The sequence below is a fragment of the Sarcophilus harrisii genome, chromosome 3 (assembly GCF_902635505.1).
Source record: "Sarcophilus harrisii chromosome 3, mSarHar1.11, whole genome shotgun sequence".
NCBI lineage: Eukaryota > Metazoa > Chordata > Mammalia > Dasyuromorphia > Dasyuridae > Sarcophilus > Sarcophilus harrisii.
This window is the reverse complement of record NC_045428.1, coordinates 166,258,299-166,285,978: the sequence shown is the minus strand read 5'-3', so window position 1 is coordinate 166,285,978 and position 27,680 is coordinate 166,258,299. Positions and strand designations below refer to the sequence as shown.

The 27,680-nt window shown below is 35.7% G+C and overlaps 1 protein-coding gene across 1 annotated transcript; it reads right to left on the bottom strand.

Moving 5' to 3' along the window:
• Nucleotides 1-1,479: 1,479 nt before the first annotated feature.
• Nucleotides 1,480-27,153, bottom strand: LAMP1 (lysosomal associated membrane protein 1). The gene is made up of 9 exons (XM_031958750.1): nucleotides 26,780-27,153; nucleotides 17,143-17,261; nucleotides 16,128-16,350; nucleotides 15,846-16,001; nucleotides 6,317-6,525; nucleotides 4,895-5,017; nucleotides 3,305-3,371; nucleotides 3,027-3,197; nucleotides 1,480-2,536 (listed from the first exon to the last, which is right to left on the bottom strand). Exons 1-9 carry the CDS (start codon nucleotides 26,832-26,834, stop codon nucleotides 2,397-2,399), a joined length of 1,263 nt encoding a protein of 420 aa, XP_031814610.1. The 5' UTR covers nucleotides 26,835-27,153; the 3' UTR covers nucleotides 1,480-2,396.
• Nucleotides 27,154-27,680: the final 527 nt, after the last annotated feature.

The following is a 27,680-nucleotide window of genomic DNA, read 5'->3' as shown; positions in this document are numbered from 1 at the left end:
GAATGGGATTAAGACAAGGAGATTAGGTGGTCGAAACAACAAAAACTCTGAATTTTTATCAGTATTTGTGAAAATGAATCTTTGAAATGAACTGGTTAATGCTTTTAATCCCTGGCTTACTACTTCAACATCCTATTCTGGCAATATTTTTGGATCTGGGTATCCTTTGCCTTGAGACAAAAAGCTTCTGAAAGTAGAAGCCTGAACATTCTGCTTATCTTTATATAAAAGGCCTACCCCGTCTTTTCCCTCCATGATCCTTCCCCAGTGCAGGCAAACTTTTCTTTCCTAATTATTGGATGTATGTTGCTCCATACTGTATTTTTCTACTGGACTTTGAAGACAGAAGACTGCATGTGTGTTTGTGCACTCACAAACCCATGTTTTAGGATGCCCAGCACCTACAATGGGCCTTCCAAGTAGTTAATATTCAAAGAGAATTCTAACTCATCTTTTAATGACTGGTTTGACTTGATACACACCTTCACAAAGCCATCTTTCCCTAGCAGGTCTTTTTAGCATTTCTAAATTTTCTTCTTTGCCTTTATTATATTCTCTGGTATAATAAACTCTGTAGTTACATTTTAATTCCTCTCTCAGATGTAAAGGCAGTGTCTATGGTCTGTTCTGTTGTTTTTACACTTTAATCTATTAACATTTCTCCAACAAACTTTTAAATTGCCCCTGGCTTTTGGTGTTTTCCAAAATTGAATCTTCAAATAATGAAATTTTACCATCTTATTTAAACAGGGGTTTCTGGAGGCAAGTCTAAAAAATGTATTCTGGGATAACAACATTTTGGAAATGAGTTTGGATGTTTTGAGTTGTTTCCTCACATTATAGGTAAAACTGAATATAACACATATAATCTTATCAGTGTAGACTGAAAGGACTGTGACATTAAATGTCTAAGTGAAAGAGAAGAGTTTCAAAATAGTATTTTTAATTAAGTTCCTTCAAAGAGAAGGCTGGCATTGTTGTTTTTTTTAAAAAATATCCTTTGCAAGAACATAGCAGGCATTTAACTATCGGTAAATTTGAAGAAAACCTACTATAACTGAGCATGCTCACAGAATGAATGCACAAACTGTGATCCAGAGAGTCTTAGAGGTATGCAAGGTCAAAACTATTTTCATTGTTAACACTAAGATATTTTTAATTTCCTACATGGTAAATGTTTATACATAAACAAAAGTTCTTTAGGGGAGGAAATCCTGAAACCAAAAAGAACCCCTGGAATAAAGCAAAGACCAAGATGTAGCCTTGAAACCAGCTTCAGTTTTCACCCCATAGTTACACATATTATTATATATAGTGCATGCAATCTCAGCCATAATCCACTTAAATTTCAAAGAGTTCCAATCAAACATTGTGCCAATTAATTCGTCTTAAACTAAAGAAAATCACACACTATTGGGTAAACACTGATCCCACTTGACACACCTAAATGTCAGGTGATAAGAGTACCAGGTCCAAACAAACAAAGAAAAAGAATTTTTTATTAGCATTGTTACAGGCAATGCATACATCCGAACTGATCCTTAAAGTGTACAACCCCCAACCAAGCTTTAAGCAGATAAATCAGCAGAGTGAAATCTATATTGTACACATGTGCAGAAATAGGATCACCCTGGAACTTCAAACAGAAGAGTGAAATTCACTTTACAAAAAATGTAAATAAAAATAACACCCATTTTATTTTTAAAAAAGTACCATCTCTTTTAAGTGGCAGAGCATTAAAAATACCAAAGAAATATTTTGTCCAATTGAATTCCTATAAGGTCTGAATATTGCATTGTTCACCCTCTGCACATGCCAGGCATTTTCTGGTTTTTAAAGCTAAATTTAAAGAGTTTCAGAGCCCTGCCTTCTGTAGTACTTTTAAATTGTTTAGTTTTTGATTTCTCAGTTGTTATTTGAATCTCTTAAGTATATCAGCATAACAATTTGCTAACTTACATCACAGGGCAGTTATAAGTAGTAAGACTGAAATTTTTCCCTTTATGAGGCTTACATCTGAAGTAAAGAATGAAATAAATGAACACCAGTCTTAAAAAGTTAAATGATAATGAAGTCAATGCCAATTTAGAAAAAGCACTCTTAACCTTAGCTTACGTGTCTACTTTGGTAAATATTAATCTTTAACCAGTTAGCAAAATATTTAACCAAGTTAGCAAAATTAACACCATCATTTCAGAAGATACTCTTTTGTGCATAGTAAATGTTGCAAGATGGACTTCACATTTGATAAAGCAGACTTTGAGGGGGAAGGAAGGGGACAGCAGTTTGCAAGAAAGTGTGCCTCCCTTTCAATACCAATTTAAGCTCAGGGAAATGAACCATAGGCTTCTTGCAACTACTGTTGATCTATAGTGGTGGATAAATAAGTGCAATCTTTAAATTGTTTGATATCCAGCATGACTTCTCTTTCTTCCAATAAGATAAGCAATCAAAACAATGAGGACTAATCCAGCAAGGGCTCCACCAACAGCTATGGGGATCAGCATGTTGTTTTCATCCAGAAGACATTCCTCCACTGAAATAAAAAGGAGGCACCAAAAGGTTAAAATAGATTTTTTTTCTCCTTTCTTCCTTTAAAAGAGACTTTGTTGTCTCTCATATTTACCGCTTTACATAACTGGGGAGAAGAAAGAGGGCAGAGGGGGAGAGGTTAGCTCCTATAGGATAGCCGGCTCTATAAAGCCAACAAAATACAAAGCAGACCAAACCCATTCCTTCAATCATTAAAGAGGTATGATTTTTAAAACTAATTACATTGCTCCTAAATATTGAATATAACTTAAAGAGTTACTTAAAACTCTTAAGTTATACTATGCAAGTTATCACAGAAGAGTAATTCCCCCAATAGATTTTAAATTTGGAAAAGGAAGGCACAATTATAGAAGAGGTTAAAAACAGGAATCTGTGATTTTACTAATCCATAAGATTTCATCCTGGTAAAATTACTTCAAAGCTTTCTAGGAGACTACTGAAGGCAGTAAATATTTTCAACAGGTTTTACTTACCTGATCCAAATTTGTCACCTTCAACCTTGAAAGCCTGGACCCGAACTTTGAATATGTTGACTGAAAATGACTCTGTGACTTGAACATTTTCTTCTGCATTACACTTGTAAGAATTTCCTACACTGGCTTGTAGCTCTTTCAGTGAATAATTGAAAGCTTCAAAACTGGGTTCTGTGTAACATATATAGTTTTCTTATTAAGTCAAATATAATTCTACAGAATACTAAGAAAAATATAAATTATTTATGATCAAATAAAAATAAGAGTAAAACTCTTACTTTTAGCATCAGACAAAGTCATGTTTAAGAGGATCCCTTGCAGGAAAAACTTGCTAGTAGTTGCATTCTTTAAGAAAAAAAAAAAAAAAAAAAGACATTAAATATTAGACACATTTGACAATAAGTTTGATCAATAACAACTTTGGCTTTGGAACCAAAATGAACCCATACTTATTTAGAGAAACCACAGCAATTATTATAATGGAGACAAACACCCTCAGCAAGCTTTTCACACAGTCTGAAGGAATTAAGTAATAACATATATTTTTAAAGCAACATGGTCTAATGGTACTTTTTTGGGGGAGGGGGATATTGAAACAGAAAAGAAACATGAATAAAGAATGGAAAAGATTCACTATCTTAATTTTCCATTTTTTAAAAGACTTGTGGTTTCACTGGCATTAGTGATGAGTAGCCCCCCATCCCAAGAAATACCTTTTTGCAATGTGTAAATTTTAATTTGCCTAAGATACCAAGAGAGTAACTGGCTGGTTTAAATTTACAAAACCAATATGTATAAAAAGTAGGATTTCAACCTAGTCTTTCTCTGAGGTCCTATACCATAATATATATTCCTATACTTTCTCGTTTTTAAATGACTCCTAAAAGAGAAAAAATACTATATAAAGAAAAAGAGAAGGATATCATTCTGGCAGAAGGGAGAATAGAGTGTTTACAAAGGCACAGAGATATGTACAAAGAACAGAAAACACAAAAAAGAACACAAATGCAAAATCAGGTTCCAGGGATAAGACTGGAAGCAGGTTGTAAAGAGCTTAGCCTTTAGAAAGGCCAAATATAAGAAAGAGGTTTGTGTTTTATCCTAGTTTCAACAGGGAACAACTAACATAACTTAAGCAGGAGTGTGGACAATGAGATTCCAAAGAAAAGCAAAGGTACACAAGAAGAAACTAAGTGAGGAGGACCTGAAATAGAACGGTGGCTATATGATTAAATGGGGATAACTCATGTCAGCTGTTATCACACTCTTTGTTCTCAGCACTCCTTCAAGCTCTTTTTAAATTACTAAGGATCCCAAAGAGCTTATATTTATAAATGTTGATTATATCTATCAATATTTACCATATTAAAAATGAAAATATCTTTTGTATCATCATAAAGAATTTTGATCTTGCAGACTAGACTCCCCTCTGCCACTTCCCCAGGAGACTCTGGACCATACTTTGAGAACTGCTGCTCTAGGATAAGATTCTTAAGAATTTTTAATTACTCTATTCTTCCAGTGTCTAAGAAAAATTATATCTTATACATCCATATAATCCAAGAGAACCTTACATTCTGAGTTTGACACTACTACCAAAGATCCATAATTTTCAGGATCCTCACATAATTTTAAGGTCCTCACTTAATTCCAACATGAATATGATGAAATACTGACTTGCTCCTCCTAAATGTACCTATTAAAGCCAATGTCAAACCTGTCAGCTCTTCTCTTTCTTTCTGAGTAATGCAATCACTGTGAATCAAAATGATTCTTGCTTTTTGGTTAAGATTAAGATTGAAATACAAATACAGGATTCCCTTCAAAGTTTCCCTCCTTCTTCCCTTCCCCAAAGGGAAAATTATTACCATTCCAAAACGGAAAGTGAGAGTAGAATTCTCAGTGTTCAGCTCCAAGACAGCTACTTGAGGACTACAGCTCCCATTTACAGCAGTCTTATTTGGGTTGATATTAATTATTCTTCTAACACTCTGAGGGAGAAACAAGTTACTTCTATTACTCCATAAATCTTTTATAGAAAAAAAAAATTCACTATACAGCTGTTCTCCAACTGTTTCCAAATAAACTAGCTTTTTTTTCTTGCTATGCTCTATTACAACAAATGCAGCCAATGCCACAGAAATTATTTTTAGAGTTCATGAGAAATATCTGATCAAATCCTTAGCACTACACAAAAGTAGAAATAGTTAATTTGATCAAAGGGTAGACAGCTCTGAAAATCAGAGTTTAAATTTTGATCTATACTGACATGGAGAACTAAGGATGAAATAAGTATCATACATTTAGGTTTTCCCAAGTTTCAATTGTGCTTTCAAAGTATTTGTTGTTCAAGTGCTTCTATATGCTGGTCTTATTGTGGCAATAACAATTTAACTAACTCCAATCATATAGTTAATAACATCAATACATGTATATTCCTCTCCTATTCCTTGCTCCTAACAGATTGTATACCCTCAATTAATTCCCTTCTTCCTCAATTTTTTTGATTTCTCCAATATTGTAATATTTTTATTCATTCTTTAAAAACAGTGTAAAAAAAAATCCTATATTATATTCTTTTATATCTTCCAGTAGGAAGAACACACCAGAAAACGAACACATTAAAAATGTTAAAAGTAAAGAAAGCTACAGATCTCTCAGTTCTCAACAGAATCAACCTTGTGTTGTGTTCCAAAAACTGTTTACTAGAATAAAAGAATGTCATAGCCCATAATCTCTTAAACCTTGGTGAGCTATAGATCATCATAACCCAGAACAAAAGAGTTAGATACACACAATTTACTTGACTCTAGGGAAGCAAAAAAATGAATCATTTAAATAAACCCCAGATAACCAAAATCTGAGAAAAATTCGATTTTTCACTTGAAGCATTCACTTAGAAAAGTATTAAAATTGTACTAAGTCTCATAGTACAGTATTTATAGTATCCCAGAAAAGAATCAAGAAAATACCTCTCTCCTTTCTTTGCACAGGTAGTAGAGAAAGGATCAGGGGAAGAGTCAAGACTACTGATGTAAAACTTTGTACATACTGTTACACATATTGAGTTGTTTGGCTAACATGCTTTTCCTTCCTTTTAAATCTTTGTTAAAAGGGATTGCGCTTTTGTTATATATAGTTAAAAATGAAGGTGATTGATCAAAAAAGATTTTTAAAAAGACAAATTAGACTTGAAACTTAAGAATTACTAGAATCCATTTTATAAAGTCTAAACTTCTGTTTGTAAAAAATTTCACATTAAAGATGTCACATGTAAGGAAAAAACATACCGTATTGTCTTTTTTCTCATAGGTGAAGTTCAGTTGTAAACCCATGCTGGCAAGCAGACAAGTTCCATTTATGCCACTCACATTATACTTAGAAACCGATGGAGTTTCTGGTGTAGGAGGCCTAGTAGGTGTTGGTATAGGTGCAGTTGTTGTTGGATGTGTAGTAGGCACTGGTGCTGGGGAAGGTGCATCTTGACTGCAACGAGTTTCTGAAGTAAAGAAGGCAAGGTCTAAATATGGCTGAAGGAATGCAAAAGTCTTATAACCTTAGCTTCTATAAAATCGAATGTCTTTAAATAGGGCTAAACTTTGATCTGTTTAGATTTGCAGGACTTGAAGAAATTATAAGAGAACATATCTAAAGCCATCTTCAAACAATAGAATTTTAAAGAGCACAAGAAGGAAATTCCAGTCTTCATTGTTATCCAGCATTCAATATTAATACCTTTCTGTGTTTTTTCACAGAAGTTCCTTTTGTTATAGTTTAAATCCATATCCTCATAATCCATTAGCAGAACTGCACTCTTATATATAAAAACTCTTGCCTACATATGGAGAAAATTTGTTTTTCTGCTTAACCAAAATGCCATAACAACATTTGTTCCTAAAGATCTGAATAGTTCACAAAGGTTGCTTTCTCTCTTAAATTAATGTAGTAACTTGAACCAAAAATCCCAAAGATAATTAAATGCTAGGTAAAGAACAATCAGAATGGCAGATGCTTAGCTTTTTTGTACAGAATAATATTACTATTGTAACTATTTTAAATTATCACTTTCAATTACCATGGTAATGTGCCATTAGCTTCATATGATAATAATGTTCTTTTTAAATAAATATTTCAGGATTACCCTCCCCAAACCCACCAAAAAACCCAAAAAATTACTGCTTCAAATTATCCAAGTTATCACTGAGTTACAAATAGCATCTATTATACAAATATCCTTTTCACTTTATCCTACCAACATTTTTCCCTCAATTTCTCAATTAAGTAGTGAGAATCTAGCCCATCCTAAGCAGGAAGAAGCCAATCAGTAGCTTTCTATGTGTATTTCACCTTACACAAAGATGACTAATATGGAAAGTCAACAGTAAAAGGATTATGGGAAGACCTATAAGCTATTAAAATTGTGTATGCCCTTTCATGCAACTGTACCACTACTCCAAAAGAAATCCAAGAAAGAAAAATATTCACATATATAAAAATATAGCATTTCTTTTTACAGTGGTTAAAGGGTGTCCATCAATTGGGGAATGCCTGAACAGATTATGGTAATAAAAGACTACTATGCTGTAAAAAATGATGGAGATGGTTTCAGAGAATCAAATGATGCAAAATGAGCAGAATTAAAACACACTGTAAAGACAAATAACTTTTAAAGACTTTGGAACTCAATCAACACAATAACCAGCAATTCCAAGACTGGAAAAAGAAACATACTTTTCATCTCCTACATGAAAGGAGATGGACTGGAATTGCTGACTTTAAAACCTATGTTTGCCAGAGAAATTACATTGGGAAATGAGTGTGGACTACAACATAACATTTCTACTCTGTTATTGTTTACTTGCATTTTTATTTTTTCTTCTCAGGTTATTTTTACCTTTTTTCTAAATCCAATCTTTCTTGTGCAACAATATAATGGGATGAATATGTGTACATATGTTGTATTTAACATATAGTTTAACATATTTAACATGTATGGGACTACCTGCCAGTTAGGAGAGGGGGTGGAGGGAAGGAGGGGAAAGAGTCAATATTGAAAAATTACCTATGCATATGTTTTGTATATAAAAAGCTATAAAACACACACACACACACACACACAACCCTATGTTTGCCTCCATTTTTCCTGACATGATCCATGAAAGATTTTATTTTGCAAAGACTATTTTTTTTTTTGTTTATTTTTGGGTTTTTTTGTTGTTGCTTTTTTGCAAGGCAATTGGAGTTAAGGTCCTCCTAACTCTAGGGCCAGTGCCCTAACCAGTGTGCTATCTAGCTGCTCCTACAAAGACTTTAGAAAACACAAGTAAAATACATCCATGAGGCACTAAAAGAGAAATGAAAAACCTAACTAGAAAAGAGAAGTCTAATCAAGACCATAGCTACTAAGGAAGAAGAATGGGAAATAAGTATTGATTAAGTCCCTACTACAGGCATTAGGCAGTTGAGAAAACTGAGACAAGACAAAGGTTAAGTATCTTAACTGGAGTCATTCAGCTACTAAGAGTCTGAGTCTAATTCTGAATTTAAGAGTCTTCCTGATTTCAGGGCCAGCATTTTTGCACAGGCCTATAGCTACAACTTACACCAGAACAAAATCTGAATTTGCAATTGAAATTCTTATAACTAGTTTAATTAATGCATTTAAACTGCAATTTAACAATTTTTTCAGCTTTTCTATTTTTAATGAAATCTCAGGCTTCTTTAAAACTAGTAGAATAAATAAATGTAAATGGTACAGTTTTCAACATTTCTATGACTATATTCATTATCAGTAAACACTACAATCAGCATCTTAATACTTGGATGCCCTAATGTGGTATAAACAGAAATGATAACTAAGATAATTTCCAATGAAGTATGTCCAAAGTAGGCATAGTTTAGGAGGACTGATTCATAGAATACAACACTAGGCAAGGATGAAATGAATAACAGTCCTCTTATTAAATATATTTTACTTCTTCAACTAAACCATGGGTTAAAACAAAAACTCTTTAAAAATGCAAGTTTTTCTGCAAGACTAAGGAGGCCATAACATATTAGTGTTACTGAGATTTGGCTTATGTTGCTTTCCTTTTTAGATCAATTCTTCCTTACAGCAACCATATTAATCCATCAGATGAGAGAATTTAGTTATCTGGATTCCTTTCTATTTCAATTCAGAATGGAAAGATAAGAAAGAAGACAAGTTAACTTTGCAGCATATGGAGAAGTTGGGAAAGGGATATGAGAAGCCTAAAATGAGAGTTGTAATGAAGGGTTTAGAAGTCAAAGGATACAAGTTCAAATTTTATTTCTGTCATTTACTAGATGTTTCTTCTTGTATATGTCACACTTCCTTTCTGGGCCTTAGCTTCTTTATAGGTCTAGACTAGAAAATCTTAAGAAAATCTTAAGTTCCTTTCCAGTTCTATGAACCATAAGACAGAGTCTGAAACGAAACAAAGTTTATCTATTTCCAAATTTTTCTGTATAATTTTCATTACCCCCCCGCCAAAAAGAGAAATCTTATTTATGTCTCATGGATCTTAGCTCTCAGGACCCAAATTCAGATAAGAATCATGGTTAAGACTAAGGATTTTTTTTTTTTGTAAGCTAGTCAGTCTGTCAAAAAAGGCAAATGAATCTATTTCTTACCAAAGTTTCCAGACCCTCTCCTTCAGTAATAGCCCTTTTCTGGAGACAATGTAGTTTATTAATAACCACTTTGAAATGCATTCATAGAACTGACTACAATTTTCCAGATATGGGTGTGACCAGCACAGAAAAACACTGAAATGACTACCTCATTTATTCTGGATATTATATATTTATGAATGAAGCTCAATCTTACTATGGTTTTCTTGGTAGTCATGGACTCACATTTATTAAAAATCCTATGTCTTCCTCCCTATGAGACCTGTTCTTTTACAACTGTTTTTGAAAACAAAAATAAGACTTTACATTTATAGCCATTATATTTCAATTTGTTGGTTTCGGCTTATGATCCAGTTCTAACCCATTAAGATTTTTGTGAATCTTAACAACTTAAAAATTAATTGACAATCTTATGAGACAGGTAATTAATTCATCAGATGACAGAATTTAATCTTGATTTTCAGCTTTGTAATACAAAACGACATGAAAATTATGGCTTTTGTTCTTCATCCAAACTAACAAAAATATTTAACAAACTAAGTCACAGTACTGTTGCAAAACACTAAAGAACTCTTTCCAGGTTGACTCTACTCCATTAATCTACATTTTTTGAACTTGTCAATCAGTTATGAATAAACTCCATCAGCCAGATCATAAATTAATACATAAAATAATTAATACATAAAATATTCAAAAGTAGCATAAAAATGAAGTTTTTGAAAACCCTAATAGTTTAGGGGATGACTTTTGTTCTTAAATTTACTAATAAATCAAGTGTTACACAAGCTATCAAGCTATTTACAGAGCTAGATGAAATAATAAAGCATCTAAAAAAGCAAAAGTTGTAAAATATCAAGGAAAATGCTGGAAAAAGACAGGAATGAAGGAAATTAAAATATTTCCATGACAAACTATATTATAAAGCAGTAACAACCAGAACCATTTAAAATTAAATTAAAAAATGAAAAACAAAAAAGTTAAACAGACTAGATGTAGATCAAAATTTGAACTTAAAGATCCAATATTTGATAATCCCACAAAATATATATTACATAGGAAAAAACTCTTTATTAACAAGAACTGTTAGAAAAACTAGAAAGCAGAGTGGAAGAAATTAGGTTGAAAACAATATCCAAAAGATGAAAGGAAAGGAAGGTAACAGCAAGAATAGAAAAAGCATGGCACAATTTTGTGGGAATAGTTTCAGGACAAAAATGTTGGAAAAGCTGTGGTTTAAAAAAAAAAAAAGATAAGCAAATTAATGGATTACTGATAAAATTATTTGTTGACTAGTCCACCTATTCTGGAAAATAGTTCTAGAGAACTATATTCCCCCCTTTGACCCAATGATAGCAGTATTATGAGAAAGATTCTCTATATACTAAAAATAGTATATAAAAAAAAAAAATAGTACAAAAATTTATACTGGCTAAGAACTAGAAAAGGGATGCCCATCCACTGGTTTTGACTGTTGTGTCAGATAAATGTAATGAGATATCACTATACCACAAAACCAGTGAAGTGATACAAAGTAAAGTACATAGAAGCAAGAAAACAATTTAAAGCAATGATTAAAGTTTCACCTTATGAGGAGGAAGGACCAGAGAAAAGATAAGATCAGCAGGACAAATGATTCTCCCCAAAGAGTCAAGGCAAAGCTGCTCATTTCTTATTTATTTGGCTTGATTTTGCTGCCAAGGAGAATACATTTTAGACTAAAAACAACATAACAAAAATGGCTCTTAGGAAGATGGTATCCCATATAAATAGAGATAAAAACTTCACAGCATTGAAGGTAAGGCGGCTTCAATGGAGAATCAAATCACCTCATTAAAACAATATATCCTGGGGTATTATAAGGACTGCCAACTGTGCCTAAGCTACTATTTCTGAAGGCTGAAAACAGAACTGAAGAAAAACAAAAGCCTCAATTTTAGAAAAAACAAAAGCACAATATTGTCAAACTCTAAGCCAATGAGTTTGACTTAATTTCTCATAAAGTCCTAGAATTTATTTTCAAATAGTTAATAAAGATCTCAAAGCAGAAATGTAACTACAAAGAGTTAATTTAGGATGTTTTCAGGAATAGGTAATACCTAACTAATATTAATTTTTTTCCCCACAGGAATTACTAAACTGGTAGAGGAATGTTGTAGATCTATTTTTATCTGGAGTTCAAGAACACATTTCATTCATGTATTCAGAAAGTATTTAGCATCTGTCTGTATACCAGGTACTGCTTGCAAGTTCTAGAAATACAAAGACAAAAATAGTCCTTGCCCTCAATGGAAGCTAACCTAGTATAGTGGAAACATGCTGGATTCTAGAATAAAAAGGACTTAGATTCATATCTGGGTTTTTGTAATTTTTCTATTCCAAAATTGCTTATCTTGAGCCAAGTGCACCAACTTTTTCAGGAGTGATGTTTTCACACCTGCAAAATGAAGGAACTGAACTAGATGACCATTAAAGTCCCCTGAAATTTTCATTTTAAGATCTTAAGATTACAATTTATAGTGTAGAAAGGTCATAAACAATATAAGACAAGTAAACAAAATACGACATATATACTATATGATGAAGAGGTACAATTAAATGCATTCTGAATTGGTTAGATTCAAAGAGATTTGAGTTCACTTCACACTTACTAAGTTAATGTAAATATCATTTAAAAAATTTAACGTGTTGTTATTCTACAATAATAAAATATAGCTAACAAGAACATAGATAAGTAACAGACCTATACTACTTACACTATGACCCTGTCCTGAGTCGTGTGTTCAGTTCTGTGTCCTACATTTTAGAAAAAACATTGATAAGCTAGACAAGGGCCTTCTCAAAGAACAGTCTAAAGTTCATGCCACATCAGAATCATCTGAAGGAGCTAGACAAATTTATCCTGGAAAGAAGAATGGAGAAGAGAGTGTGATGGTAGAAACCTAATAGTTGTCTTCAAAAATACTTGAAAGGTTATCAGTATAGAAGATGGATCAGAATAGTTCTGCTTTGCAACTATGAGTAAGTAATAGAAGTTTCAAAAAAGCAAAATCAGCCTTGAGATCAAGTGTGACCCAAAGTGGAAAAAGCTGACTAAAGTAATTTATGGTCCCCTGAAAGTCTTCAAATAAACTTATAGTTGTGATATATTAGATTTTTTTTCAAGCATGGGTTGGCCCAGATGGCAATTAAGGGTCCTTTAAAGTCTGAAATTTTGTGACTTTTTATATCACTTAGTTCCCTTCAATTGTCTAACTCTACCATTTTAAATGGGGAAACATTTTCATATATTCTTTCCAGCAATTCAAGTATTTTCTCCCCCAACATATCAATGTAATCATCTAATCATCTCCTACCTCCCCCAGCATTCATGCCCCAGAAACCTTTCTATTATTCCTCAAAATGAACATTTCATACCACACAGTAAATTATCTTCTCTGTTCCTATAGTATCTATGATCGTGCCTTAGAATCCCCTCCTTAGAGGACTCTTCCTCCTCATGATAGCAATCCAACTGCAATGATCATTCATTCTATATTCTACATGATTTACTTGCAGTCAGCTCCCCAAGATTTAGTAGAGAAGTGTTATAGGTGGACAGTTTGGTTCTGCTGGTTGGATTTTATTCCCCTCAATCCTATTTAGAAGACAGACACTGCCTAACTTTGAGCTAAGCATTCAGCCTATATTCATTTACAGATGAAGAAACTGTCACACTGAATAATTACATGCCTAAAATCACATAACTAACTACTGATACTAAGTGGTAATAAAAAAGGCAATGGACTAGAAAGGGAATTACATCAGAAGATGTAACTATAATTTTACTTCTGTCTCTTAACTATGTGACCACGGACAAAATTTCTAAGTTTCATTTTTCTTGTAAGAATTCTCTGAATCTAAAATTCTATAAAATGTAGCAATTTCACTACTGGGCTTATACCCCCCAAAGAGATACGAAAGAAGGGAAAGAGACCTGTATGTGCCAAAATGTTTGTAGCAGCCCTGTTTGTAGTGACTAGAAACTGGAAAATGAATGGATGTCCATCAATTGGAGAATGATTGGGTAAATTGTGGTATATGAATGTTATGGAAATATTATTGTTCTGTAAGAAATGACCAGCAAGATGAATACAGAGAGGCTTGGAGAGACTTACATGAACTGATGCTAAGTGAAATGAGCAGAACCAGGAGATCATTATATACTTCAACAACAATACTGTATGAGAATGTCAAAGATAGCCACTTCCATCAGAATACAAAGAGAAGATCTAACTCAGTTTCAACTGATCAATGATGGACAGAAGCAGCTACACCCAAAGAAAGAACACTGGGAAATGAATGCAAACTGCATTTTTGTTTTTCTTCTTGGATTATTTTTACCTTATGAATACAATTCTTCCTGTGCAACAAGAGAACTGTTCGATTCTGCACACATATATTGTATCTAAAATATACCGTGACATATATAACATGTATAGGACTGCTTGCCATCTGGGGGAGGGAGTGGAGGGGAAAAGTCGGAACAGAAGTGAGTGTAAGGGATAATGTTGTAAAAAATTACCCAGACATGGGTTCTGTCAATAAAAAGTTATAATTATTTAAATAAATAAGGGGAAAAAAATAAAATGTAGCAATTTTTCAAATTATCTTCTAGACCTACTCACAAAAATGGAGTCTCTCTTCTATGTATGAGACAGGATTATAATATTTAAGCCTACTTGCTTTCGTAAGATAATGGGAGCCAAGATGGAGGAGCAAAAGAGAAGTACTGGCAAGTCTATTTCCCTGCTTCTTAAGAAGAGATCTAGATTTTTCTAATTGAGAAATCCAAGAAAAAAAATTTACCATGAGCTATTTTTCCAGCACAAGTATACTCTGGATATCAGAGCCTAGGCAAACACTGGGGAAAAGATGCAGCAGGAAAGCTATGTAACAGGAAAAGAGGAGGTCACAAATCCAGAATATAGGGAGAAAAAAACTTATGCAGGAACAGTGCCAACTGGCAGCTCTATTTCACAGTATCCAGTTCAGGGTCACAGGATCCAGGTAAAATTGAACAAGGGACCTGTGCTTAGGTGATGGCATCCCAGGGGGAGGAACCATTTCAGGTGCTAAGCTATGCTCTGAGCAAGGACTTAGTATCACAGTAAGCAAATACTTGTATGGTTCTAATACCAGAAGCAAAGTGAGGTCTTAGTTCCAGACTCCAGGCAGTTTGAAGCCTGCAATGCCACAACCAGGGTAGGAATCTTAGGCCAAAAGGGAACCTACAATTTTGTCACTCTGAACTAGGAGAACTTTCCAGATAACTGATCCAGCACAGTCTACTGAAACTCCATATGGGGCAAGTTCATACAACTGTTGCTCCTAACCCCAGGTCAGAAATTTGCAAAGCTCAGACTAAGACAGTGAAGACACTTCATCCTTGATTAGGTCTCTCAGAGAACTGAGAGCCTGCAGCTTCCCAACCTGAGCTATTCCTGAGATCCTGGAATAATAAATGCAATATTCAAAATCCCAAGAAAGCACCAGTCCACATCTTAGTCCAACCCTAATATGAAGTTAGGAAGCAGGATGGAGAAATAAGCAAACAAACAAATAAAAAAGAACCCTACAATTAAAAATTATTACAATTACAGGGAAGTTTAAGTAAAAAACCCAAAAGGAGGGAATCTAAAAGCAGAGCCTCAAAGAAAAATACAGCTAGGCAGCAAATTCAACAAGAGTTCCTGAAAGAGATGAAAACAGTTTAAAAATAATTAAAAAACAAACAAATGGAGACTGCTAAATGGGAAAACTAGGAAGTATAAGAGCTATGAAAGAACTGAAAAGGAAATCAAATTTGGAACAAGGGGTACGATATGAATGTTACCCAAGATACAAACTTATAATGATCCACAGAAGCTAAGGGGATAGCACCTGTTCCCAGCACTTTACCTCTTTTAATCAACTCTCACCAATCCTAATTTGCAAGGCCAATATAGCTGAAAGAAAAAGATGACTTGGCAGATTGTTTTCCTTATACAATGCAGTTTTTACCAACTTATCATTTGCCAATATGGATGTTAATCCACAAATTATTGTGTCCAGATATAAAGCAATAGGAACATAGCAATGTTTAGTCATTTAGAACACAACAATGAATGTAATAATTAAAGCACTTACCTTCCTTACTGAAGCTGTTATTTGAAAGGTATGCCTGAATAGTGACATCCCTCAGGGTTACTGTTACATTATTCATCCTTATTTGATTGTCACTGATACATCTGTATTTTTTATCTATATCTGCCCGAATATCAGTTTGGGATTCCACACTCATTTCTGTATATTGACAAAAAAAAAAAAAAAAATAATAATAATAATAATAAAAATTTACAAACAATGAAGAATTTCATGATTCCCTCCTCAAATTTTCTCCATAATCTGGTCAAATACATTTCTCTTTACCTTTGGAAGTTGCACTTGCATTAGGGAATAAATCTTTATCTGACAAGTTAAAAGCAAAACTTAATAGTTGAACTTGGTAACTCTTTGAAGTCCTTGTGAAATTCATAGTCAAAGTATGTCCTGCTCCAAAACCAATCACTAGGACGGGATTAGATGCATTCTCTTGACCACAACTGCTGCTATTCAATACCGCTGCATTTTGTGGAAGATCAAAACTTGTATTCTACAAGACAATTACATTGAAACCCTGTTAGAATAAAGTTTATTAAGTGAATTCACAGATATCTTCTGTACATGTGACTTGTTGGTTAAAGCTCATTCATTCATATGGGAATTCTCTCTATACCAATATAAATCAGCACTTGTCCCATAACATATTGTCTTAAGTAAGCTATCTTCAAGAGATGGGAGATGACTCCAAGACACTCTGATTTCTAATCCTGACTCTTTATTAGTCATGTTACCTCTCAAAGAAAGACCTTAAGTCAAAAAAAAAAAAAAAGTCTAAATGAAACATAATAGCAAAAACATGTCAAATGGTCAGCCTATTAAGGTTTTAAATTATAAATCCTGATATGTTCAAAGAAATGGCATTGCCCTTTATGTTAAGTAAAAATATCATCACCTGCCAATATTCTGTATTTGCTTTCAATTACTGATACTTACAGTGAAAAAAGTATGTATTTAAAATATAAGCTACCAATTTACTTTTACAACCCATTTTTCTCACTGAAATGAAATTACCCAGAAAGGGCAGAGCAAAGCATCGGTCTACATAACTCTTCCCAGGCTGGGAAAGTAAACACTTTTTTAAAAGCTTGTCATTTGACAAGAAACACTAAGCTTTTTTACCCTTCCAGTTATTAGGTTAAAAATTGCTTTAAAAGTAATATTGACAAATAGCGTTAACATAGGAACTAATAAAAGAAGAAAACTGAAAGTAAACTGTACCTCTGACGAAGGTTAGAAAACTAAAATGAAATTCAGTCTGTTAAAATCTTGAGCTATTACTTACCAAAAAACCACCCTTAGTGGTGTAGTTCATAATAAAGGCAGCTGAGAAGTTAGCCATTATGCATGCAGTTTTAGTGCCATTTTCCACCACAAATATTGAAGATGCAACATGTATGAGTCCTGTTGACAATGAGGGGGGAGAAAATTAAAAACTCAAATGAAAATTACCTTTAGGAAAACAGGACATTCAAACCGAGTTGGGTTTCCTCCACCCTTCCCCAGGAAGTCATGTATCACACAGAATTTGAGAACAGTCACTTACCAGTCCAACCATAAATGAATCTTAAATCTCTGTTTTGGGGAGTGGAGTAGGCGTGAGGCAGAGAAAAGAAGTACCCCTCAAGGCAGCCCATTTCCATTTCTGGGCAGCTCTAATTGTTAAGTTTTTTTCTGGTTAAGACTAAATTTGTTTTTTTCCAACTTTTACTTACTTTGAAACAGGTTTAATCCTTCCCTCACTTAACAGTTCCTTACAGGTCCAACTCTTACAATTGATCCTCACATCATACATATCCTCTGGTCTACCATCCTAAATGCCTTCTCTCTGGCCATTCTTAACTTATAATAGTCTCTCTTAAACTATGGTGTTCACGGCTACGCCCAGACAAAGAACTCTGGGAGATGACTAAAAACCATTACATTGAATTCCCAATCCCTATATTTTTGCCCACCTGCATTTTTGATTTCCTTCACAAGCTAATTGTAACAATATTTCAGAGTCTGATTCTTTTTGTACAGCAAAATAACAGTTTGGTCATGTATACTTATTGTGTATCTAATTTATATTTTAATATATTTAACATCTACTGGTCATCCTGCCATCTGGGGGAGGGGATGGGGGGCAAGAGGTGAAAAATTGGAACAAGAGGTTTGGCAATTGTCAATGCTGTAAAGTTACCCATACATATAACCTGTAAATAAAAGGCTATTAAATAAAAAAAATAAAAATAAACAAACTATGGTGTTCAGAACTAAACACAGTATCGAGATGAGATCTGACAAGGGCAGAGTACAATGAAATTACCACCTCCCTACTCTTGAAAGTTATGCTCAGATTAATGCAACCCAAGTTGCATTAACTTTGCATTCATCAAACACTCAAATCTTTTTAGAACTGCTTCCAACCCATGCCTCTTTATTGGGGGTGGGGGTGGGGGATGGGGTTTAAATAACTGCCTATGGATGAGATTCTAGTCTTTTAAAAAAATCCTTTTGGATCCTGATTTTGTCATGTAGCATGTAAGCCATCCAGATACTATCTTTTGTGTCTTCAGAAAATTCAGTGAACATAATATCACTCCTTTTACCCCAATTATTAACAAAAACTATTAAACTGCACTAACTTTCTAATTCCAGATCCTTAGGATAGTCTGCTGGATACCTCTTAGTTATGACACTGAACAATTAACCATTATTCTACGTCAGAAATGTCAATTAGTTTTGAATCTATATATAACTATGATATATACATGGCTTCACAAAAATAGTATAAAATATTTTAATCAAAAGTTTTACTAAAATCAACAGCAACATTGTATGATGATCAATTGCAAATAATTTAGCAATTTCTCGGAAATTTGATCCAACATAATTCCAAAGAACTTAAGATGAGAAATGCTATCCACTTCCAAAAGAAATGGAGTATTTTTTGATTTCTTTCTTTTTCTTCTTTCTTGTCTCTATTCTTTAGCAACATGATTAATAAGAAAATATGAATGATTTCATATACATAATCTGGATCAAAGTGTTTGCTTTCTCGAGGAGAGAGGAGAGTAGGGAGGGGGGAATTTTGGAACTAAAAAGTATTTTTTTATTATAGCTTTTTATTCACAAGATATATGCATGGGTAATTTTTCAGCATTAACCCTTGCAAAACCTTCTGTTCCAACTTTCCCCCTCCTTTCTCCCACCATCTCCCCCAGATAACAGGTAGAACAATACATGTTAAATATGTTAACGTATATGTTAAATACAATATATGTATACATATCCATATAGTTAGTTATTTTGCTGCACAAGAAAAATCGGACTTAGAGAACCAAAAATTATTTTAAAAATGAATGTTAAAAATTACTTTTGCAAGTGAGAATAAAATAACATTCTTTTTAAAAAAAAAAAAGTTTTTATTAAAAATAATGTGAAGCAGTTATGCACTGCAGTGGATAGAGTGCCAGACTAGGAGTCTCATCTTCCTGAATTCAAATGTGGCCATAAGCCTAGTAAGGCTAGTTATATGAGCCTGTTTAAGTCATTATACCCTCTTTTGCCTCAGTTTCTTCATCTGCCCAATGCACTGAAAAAGGAAATGGTAAACCACTCCAGTATTTTTGCCAAGAAAACCCCAAATAGGGTCAGAGAGTCATGATAAAACTGAAACGACTGAACCACAACAAAAATCCACATATAAATTATATCCACATTCCTCACATCTACTATTATAGTAATCTTAAAGAAAAAAGAAAAAGGTCAGTTTGGTTAAATGTGACTTATTCTTTTTTTTTCCCCTGAGACAATTGGGGTTAAGTGACTTGCCCAGAGTCACACAGCTAAGAAATGTTAAGTGTCTGAGACCAGATTGGAACTCAGGTCCTCCTGACTTCAGGGCTATCCACTGCACCACCTAGCTGCTCCTGTGTGACTTATTCTTGGGGAAACCATGCTCACTTTTTATATTCACTGCTTCCCTTCCGGGTATTCACCAGCCACTTTTTAAATGATTTTCTGAGGAATTTAAGTTCACTGGTCCATAGACCAGTGTCTTTAGTAGACTTTATATTCTTCCCTTTTTTAAAAACAGAAACAAAACTTGCCTTTCTCCAAACTCATGGTAGCTATTTTTCCACATGATCATTCAAATATCACTGAGTGTTGCACAATCCCATTTGCCAGTTCTTTCGAAACTCAAAAATGTAGTTTATCTATAGGCAATGCTTAGTAGATAATTATCAAAAGTAATAATTCATCAAGGGTAGTTAAGAAATATGTTACTATCTCCTTATTTTTTGTTATTTCCAGAGTACAGTTCTTTGGAAGAATACAAATGTGCTCTGCTTTCTCTCTTGTCTGTTTATCATCCCATAAAAATCCTATCTCCTTCTTTGATCACCTTTCCCCTTAATATAATTTAGAAGTCTCACTTCATTTTGAGATTTAACAATCCTTGTTTTCTTTTCTGAGTCTATATACCTCTTTTATGTTCATCTTCTGTTCATTTTGAGATTTAACAATCCTTGTTTTCTTTTCTGAGTCTATATACCTCTTTTATGTTCATCTTCTGATAACCTGCCCTCCTTCCATCTTCTGTACTTTTAAAAAGTTGGCTGGTTAAATTCCCTGTACATCCAAAATCAGTCTCTTAAAAAAAAAAAAAAAAAAAAATCCCATTTCTCTTTTTGTTGGAATTTTTCCTTTTGGGTCTTCAGAATTCCAATCTTGAGCATCTCAACTTTCCAGACTTCTGACATCATCATCATCATCTCAATCTGCCCCCTTTAGCCATTAGTGATCTTTGGATTTCTCCATAGCAATTGGCACTGAAGATTTTATCTATGTACGCATTCCTGTCCTCTCTAGGGATTTTCATGACACAGCTATTTTGGCTCTTGATTCTTCTAGCTATCTAATCATTCCTTTTGTTTCTTCTGCTAGACCATGGTCCAAATCATACCTGTCTGAGGTACCTTTTTCTATTAAGTTCTCAGATGATTGCAGTGGCTGTCCTTCACCCTATTCATTCTCACCTCTTCAAATCTCCTAGTTTCCTTTCACAGCTCAAAAGTCACCATCTAAATGAAATGCTTCCTGCTCACTTCCCCTTCCACCAGTAATTAACTTCTCTTCAAAATTACCCTATATCTAATCTATGTGGAAAATACCTGGCTGTGCCAGCCAAGTCACACACCAGCACACCTCCTTTTCAGACCATCCTAATGTAGTCCTCCCTAGGACTTAGGAGCCTTAGTACTGAATAGATCTGTCCTACAAATCACATGCTTTGCACTAGGCCATAGCCTAGTGCACCATCACCAAAGGAAACAATCCCTGTAGAGAAGAGGACCACTTCTCACCACCAGCAGCTACAGCCCAAGAGCCCTTCAAGTGTTAACACCACCCATTGTGGCCTCTCTCTACCCCAAACAAAAGTAATATAGTAACAGGTTCTGAAGACCTAGAAAATTTTCCTCAATCGGACTGCCAAACAAATCAATATAAAAAATGATGATTTGTGATTGGAAATGAGAAACTGAAACCATGTTATCTTCCTCATTATAATATGAATTCCATGAGAACAGAAACTGTTTTTCCCCCCTCTCTGTACATCTATTTAATAAACGTGTAATAAATTCATTCCTTCCTTCACTCATTTATTGATCCACTGATACACTCAGAGAGACTCGGATAGCATTAACTTTTTCACTCTAGTCTTTGTATCACCAGCAACTAATAGTGACTTTCTAGATAGCCACTGTACCTTTTAATAAATCAAAGCAATTAAATTTCAGCTTTTAAAAGGGAGAGAAAAGCTGGAACTTAAATATATTACATTTTTCCATGCTTGAACATGATACTGCACTTCTTTGGTTCATAATGAGGTGATTGGAATGATCCCAGAACACTAAGCCAGAGCACTACTGTCACCTTTCTATCCTACCTAATTGTCTAGAACCATAGCTTTAATAAGCTAGGGAGCTGGGAAACAAGATTACCTCTAAGATTCTTATTCTTATTCCAGAATTTGGAAGCGGCTGGTGGAAGTTTTGAATTCAAATTCAGCCTAAAATGCTTACTGTTTTCCGACTCTAGGAAAGTTACTTTATCTGTTTACCTCCGTACTAGACTGCTGGGGATAACAGCACCAGGGTTGTTTCGAGGACCAAATGAGATAGCACTTGTAAAAGCTCTTAGCACAAAATACCAAAAATGTTTGGTTTCTTTCCCCTCTCCCTAGAAGGATTATAATCAATCTAACCAGAATTGTGCCTTAATCAAAAGTAGGATCTGAATGACAGTGGCCTGAAGGAACCTCTACAAGCAGAAAGTAATCAAATTATTCAAGAATATTTACTATATGTGCCTTGCAGGGAACATCAAGATAAAGCCAGACCATTCCCTGCACTCAAGAAGGTTACATATTATTTAAGTGGTTCTTGAATTTTTGTAGAATACTTGTTCTCTTAAAACTGGAAAATGCTATATAAATTCAAGGTAGACTACAATATGTGAATTTTTCTTTCTGAAGCTCCAAATACTAAATACTATATACTAATACTAATACTAATACTAATACTACTATACTAATACTAATACTAAATACTAAATTTTAGGCTCAAGATGAAATAACCAATGAATTGCTCACGTACTAGTAATACAAAGTAATACAAGTAATATAAAACTGACTTAAAATAGCACAGAAAGAACCCCATAAAGTTCATTCTGGAACAGTCCAAAATGGAAGGATTTCCTATTTTGTTGTCTACGACTGCAAAAGTCTCCCTGTACAATTACATTTAACTTTATCTAAATTGGAAAAGTTGCATTAAAAGCATTAATAATGGAAACAGAAGACCTGGATTTTTAATCAAGGGTCCAAAAGCTACCTCATGGTATGACCTTAGATGAATAATTAGCCTCTACAAATCTATTTCCTCAAACGTAAAATGAGAGTTGGGGATTAGATTAGCTTTATCACATCCTTTGCAACTTTCAGTTCCCAATCTCTGGGACATCAAAATATTGTAAGAATGCTTGTACGTAGATTTTTTTAAGCTACAGCTTTGATTTAAAATAAGGCACAAAAATATTCAGCATGGAAGAGAGGTTATCACATCTACTAATCATGTTCATATAATCTTTCTAAAAAATAAATTTACAAATAGGTCATGGACAGACTGTACATTTCCTACTAATATTGCAAATACTTTGTACAAGGATTTATCCTTAAACCACTGAGCTATCTACAAATCACTTTCTCACAATACAGCTTCAATAATGTATTCCAATGTATCCCAGAAAGTTTGCTAAGATGGTTTTTTAAAAATCATTTAAGTGAGGGCAGCTAGGTGGTCCAGTGGATAAAGCACCAGTCCTGAAGTCAGGAGGACCCAAGTTTAAATCTGACCCAGACACTAGCTGTGTGACCTTGGGCAAATCACTTAATCCCAATCACCTCAACCCCCACCCCCACCCCAAAAAAAGAAAGAAACCACTTAAGTACCAAAAATTAAAAAATGCTTGAGTGGTAATACTCTTCTAACAAAAATCTAACAACTTTATTAGATTTAGAAGGGTTACTTTCTTCCTTTGAACTATAATGAATCCATAATTTTAGTGTAGGTGGGTATTTCTTCCCAAGAGTTCTTTTTTGTCTCTTCAAAATCCTGCTCTTAACATTTACCTAATTTGCCATAGGCCTTTCAGTGAGCTTATTAATATTTTTTCCAAGGGTTGTTCAATCTTTTCCCCTCAAGATAGAATCTATCTCTCACTACAGGAAATGAGTATGGACCACAATATAGCATTTCCACTCTTTATGTTATTGTTTGCTTGCATTTTTGTTTTCCTTCACAGGTTTCTTTTTACCTTCTTTCTAGATCCGATCTTTCTTGTGCAGCAATTTAACTGTATACATATACTGTATTTAACAAATACTTTTAACATATTGAACATGTATTGAATTACCTGCCATCTAGGGGAGGGGATGGGGGGGAAGGAGGAGAAAAGTTGGAACAGAAGGTTTTGCAAGGGTCAATGTTGAAAAAATTACCCACGCCTATGTTTTGTAAATAAAAAGCTATGGAAAAAAAAAAAGGTATAATCTATCTCTCAACACTCGTTCCTTTTCCTGTTATGTGTGTTCTTTATGATAAATTAACAAACTGTTTAGAAACTAAAAGCCAGGAAAACTAAACTCTTTCCCAGTCTATGAATCAACAGGAAGGGAAATTAGACACTAAGTTAACCTAGTACTTTAATTTTTAAAATGCTGACCTGACTGAAATTGCCTTTTTCGTTTTGTGAGCCTTTTCCAAAACCACACATTGCAAATAAGTAAAATATCTAAAATTATATAATTGCTTGTTTTGCAAATATGGAAGAAATATGTTTAAATAAATCTGTTGTTAATGGTGGGTGTTTTTCTAACTTTCAAAAAAAAAAAAAATCCCTTAGTGTATAATAAAATAAAAATCCACACCTACACAATTGTGAAGATCATATACACTTCATCTCTAAATAACAAGATTGTACTTTTAGTAGAAAAACTGATTCAAGCCTTTCAATCTTTTGATTTAAATAGAAATGTATTTTAGCAAGCAGGCCTAGCCTATTTGACTTCCCTTAGGGAGGAAAATATAAATTATTTGAATTGGTTAAAATCTTTCAACTCAAAGTAAATGAATATTTAGCCAAGTACCTAATACAATGCAATGTACCCTATAAGTAGATGCATAATAAACATTATGCATGAGAAAAATGGAAAGACTATGATATACCAATGTAATATTGTAAACCAGTGGCAGAACATAGCTTCTTTCATTTAAGGAAGGGTTAACTGGGTCTAAGTTCATTTTTAAAAATGGTCTTAAGATTATTAGAGATAACAGTAGTGAAGGAACATAATTGTACATACCTGTATAATTGTTTCCCTTTAACATAGCCTAAATGAACTTTTGTTAGACTCTTTCTTTTAAATCAAATTAATTTGATTTCTAGAAAGTAACTTTAAATACAGAGTGTGAAAATAAGATATAGCTGTCCCACTAAAAGTATAATTAAAGAAGTAAGAATTCAACCTATACTATCAATACATTATGGTCTATTTGAAAATCAATATGCTACCCTGTTTTGGGTCAAGGGGAAACAGCAATAAATAAGGATGGACTTGCTGGTCTCTACTCTTGCCTCCTCCAAAGTTATCAAGAGGCTGCCTGGGTTCTAGGTATAAAGTGAGATCTTATTTCTGAATTCAGGAAGGAAATAAGTGGTTACTATATGAGCAAGAAATAGCTTTTTCTCCCATATTCATGGAGGTTAGCTTTTAAAACAAACAAGAAAAATGAATCATGATGCTTACAAGCATTTCTAATAAAATACAGTAGGTACTGTATTTGCGACATGACAAAATAGCTGACTTGTTCAAACAACTCCACTTGTAACTAATTACACACGATGGCAAGATTCACCAGTCACATGCACAGGTTTCAGGTTTACTACTGGAACAAGGTCATCTCTGTAGCTATAGAAGATTCAGAATTAAATTATTTTACTCAACAGGTAAAAGTATTTGCATGTTTGCTCTTGGTGATTTCTGATCTAAATAGGGTATAGTTTAAGGTATTATTTAATGTATGAATATAAGCATACACCACATTTTCCAAAAATCCAAACACATTCTAATCATTGATTTGCTCTGCACTGAAGGGCAAACTCATGGAGAAAAAAGAAGCCATAATAGATAAATTAACAGGGGTGTATGGGGAGGGAGATGGGCTTCACCTTATAAAACAGATCTGCAGTTAAGACTATGAAATAGGTGCTGATTTCCTTTCTCTCCTCTTCAGCGAAGCACTTTCAAGAAATCCTTAAATTCTTACTGAGGTTCAAGTGAGCCTGCACCTCTCATTTGGGAACCATGAGTCTCCCAAACATGAGTCCATAAGACAACTCGTTTGCAACGCTTCCCCCTCACAGCGCAGAGGAGGAAGGTGATGAAAAGCACTGCCCCAGTTTTAACACACGAAGGAACTCGGGCTCACAGACGAGTGACTTGCCCAAGAATCCCCAGGCTGTGGGAAGCGTCAGATCAGAAACCCAGGTCTTATGACTGCCAGGCCTCTCAGCGGGGAAGGCGCAAGGGAGTACCTATGTGCAGGACTCCAAATCTTGGTTTTTACAACCCATTCTCTCTCAAGGTTACGGACAAAGTCTCAGACATCCCCAAACTTTAATTCGGATTCCATCGCATTGGAAGAACCCAAGAAAGGCAAGGATGGGAGTGGCTGTTGCGAAACGCAAGGACCAAGTCCAAGAGGCCCTGGGAATCTCTCCCCAGCCTCTCCCCGGGGAAAGCCACAGTATGACTGGAGTCACAACAAGCCGAGTCCATTTCTCGGGCAAGATCTGTAAGAGCAGGGCCCGCAGGTTTTTCCTTTCTCTCGGCCCGGCTGACCGGGTCAGCAAAACCACAGTGACAAATCGATAAATAAAAATACGAGGCAAGCGCTTAAAAAAAAAAAAAAAAAAAAAAAAAGTTTCGCGTTAGTTGAAACCCTCAACTTAAAAACGTTCCTCGTGGCGCCGGCAAAGCCCGAGCCCGAGGCTCCGGCCCGCGCCCTCTCCTCAGGCCTCAGAGGCCCGGAGCGGATCGCCGCTCCTGGGAGGATCGGGGGACCGGGGTATCACAAAACAGACGTCTAGGCTGAAAGGCCCTATCCAGGTGCCGGCCGGCCCTCCTTCGGACCCAAACCATCCCCGTCCCCCGCGGCTTCGGCCGGGCAGAGTCAGCGAGGCCGGGCTATCGGGGCGGAGAGAGCAAGGCCCGGAGCGGGGGCCTCTTTCCCACCTCCCACCCCCTCCGCTACCGTCTGCGCCGAGCTTCTCTCTAGCCGAGGCCGGGCCCCTCCCCGCCGCCTCCATCTTACCGAGAAGGAGCAGGAGCAGCCGCTGAGGCGTCCGGGCGCCGCCGGGGCCAGCCATGGGCGCAAAACGGAGGGACGGACGGACGGACAGGGAGGGAGGGGCGCGCCGAGCGGGCCGGGGCACGAGACGCGCTCGGGGAACGAGCCTGGCGGCGGTTGCAGTGACGACGGCGGCGGAGGCGGGGGGCGAGGGGCACCCCAACTTGCTAACCGCCGAGGAGGGGCGCGCTGGCGGAAGCGTGGCTGAAGGAAGAGACGGGGGAGGAAGGAAGGTGGGGAGGGGTAGAGGCTATGGGGAGAGCAAGACAAATGACGTCCCAGCCAACGAAAGAAGAAACCCCAGCAGCTCCGGGAACCGCAGCTCAAGGAGACCCCGGCGGACAGCTTGGCCGATCATGTGATCGCCGCAGCGAGACCGCCCCTCCCCATCCCCCACGTGGTCACGTGAGCCCCTGCGGAGAAGACGGGAGGGAGAGAGAGAGAGAGAGACTATGTAGAGAACTCTCGCGATATGACGTGCTCCGTGGGAGGGGACCAGACCCAAGTACTTTTGTTCTTTAAACTCGAAACCCGGACCTATCGCCGTTACTCCGGCCCGAGGCTTCCCGTCTTATCGAATATTCTAGCTCTTCCCCTGGGGTGGGAGCGGGGGAGGGGAAGGGCTGGGGTCTTCCCGAGGCCTGCGGTGTTTTACTTTGGGCAACCGCGTGACCCAGGTGCACTCGGGGTTCCTGGGAATGGGAAGCGGGGGACGGGAGGCATCTTTTCCTGCACCTGCTTGGCGCGCCTAAAGTGTGGGAAGAGAGGGGAAGGGGGAGAGGCCGAGCGGGAAAGGGGGAAAGTAAGTGAAGGGGAAAAGGAAAGGCGGAAGAAAGGAACAGTCCTTCCGGGGAGAAGAGGAAAA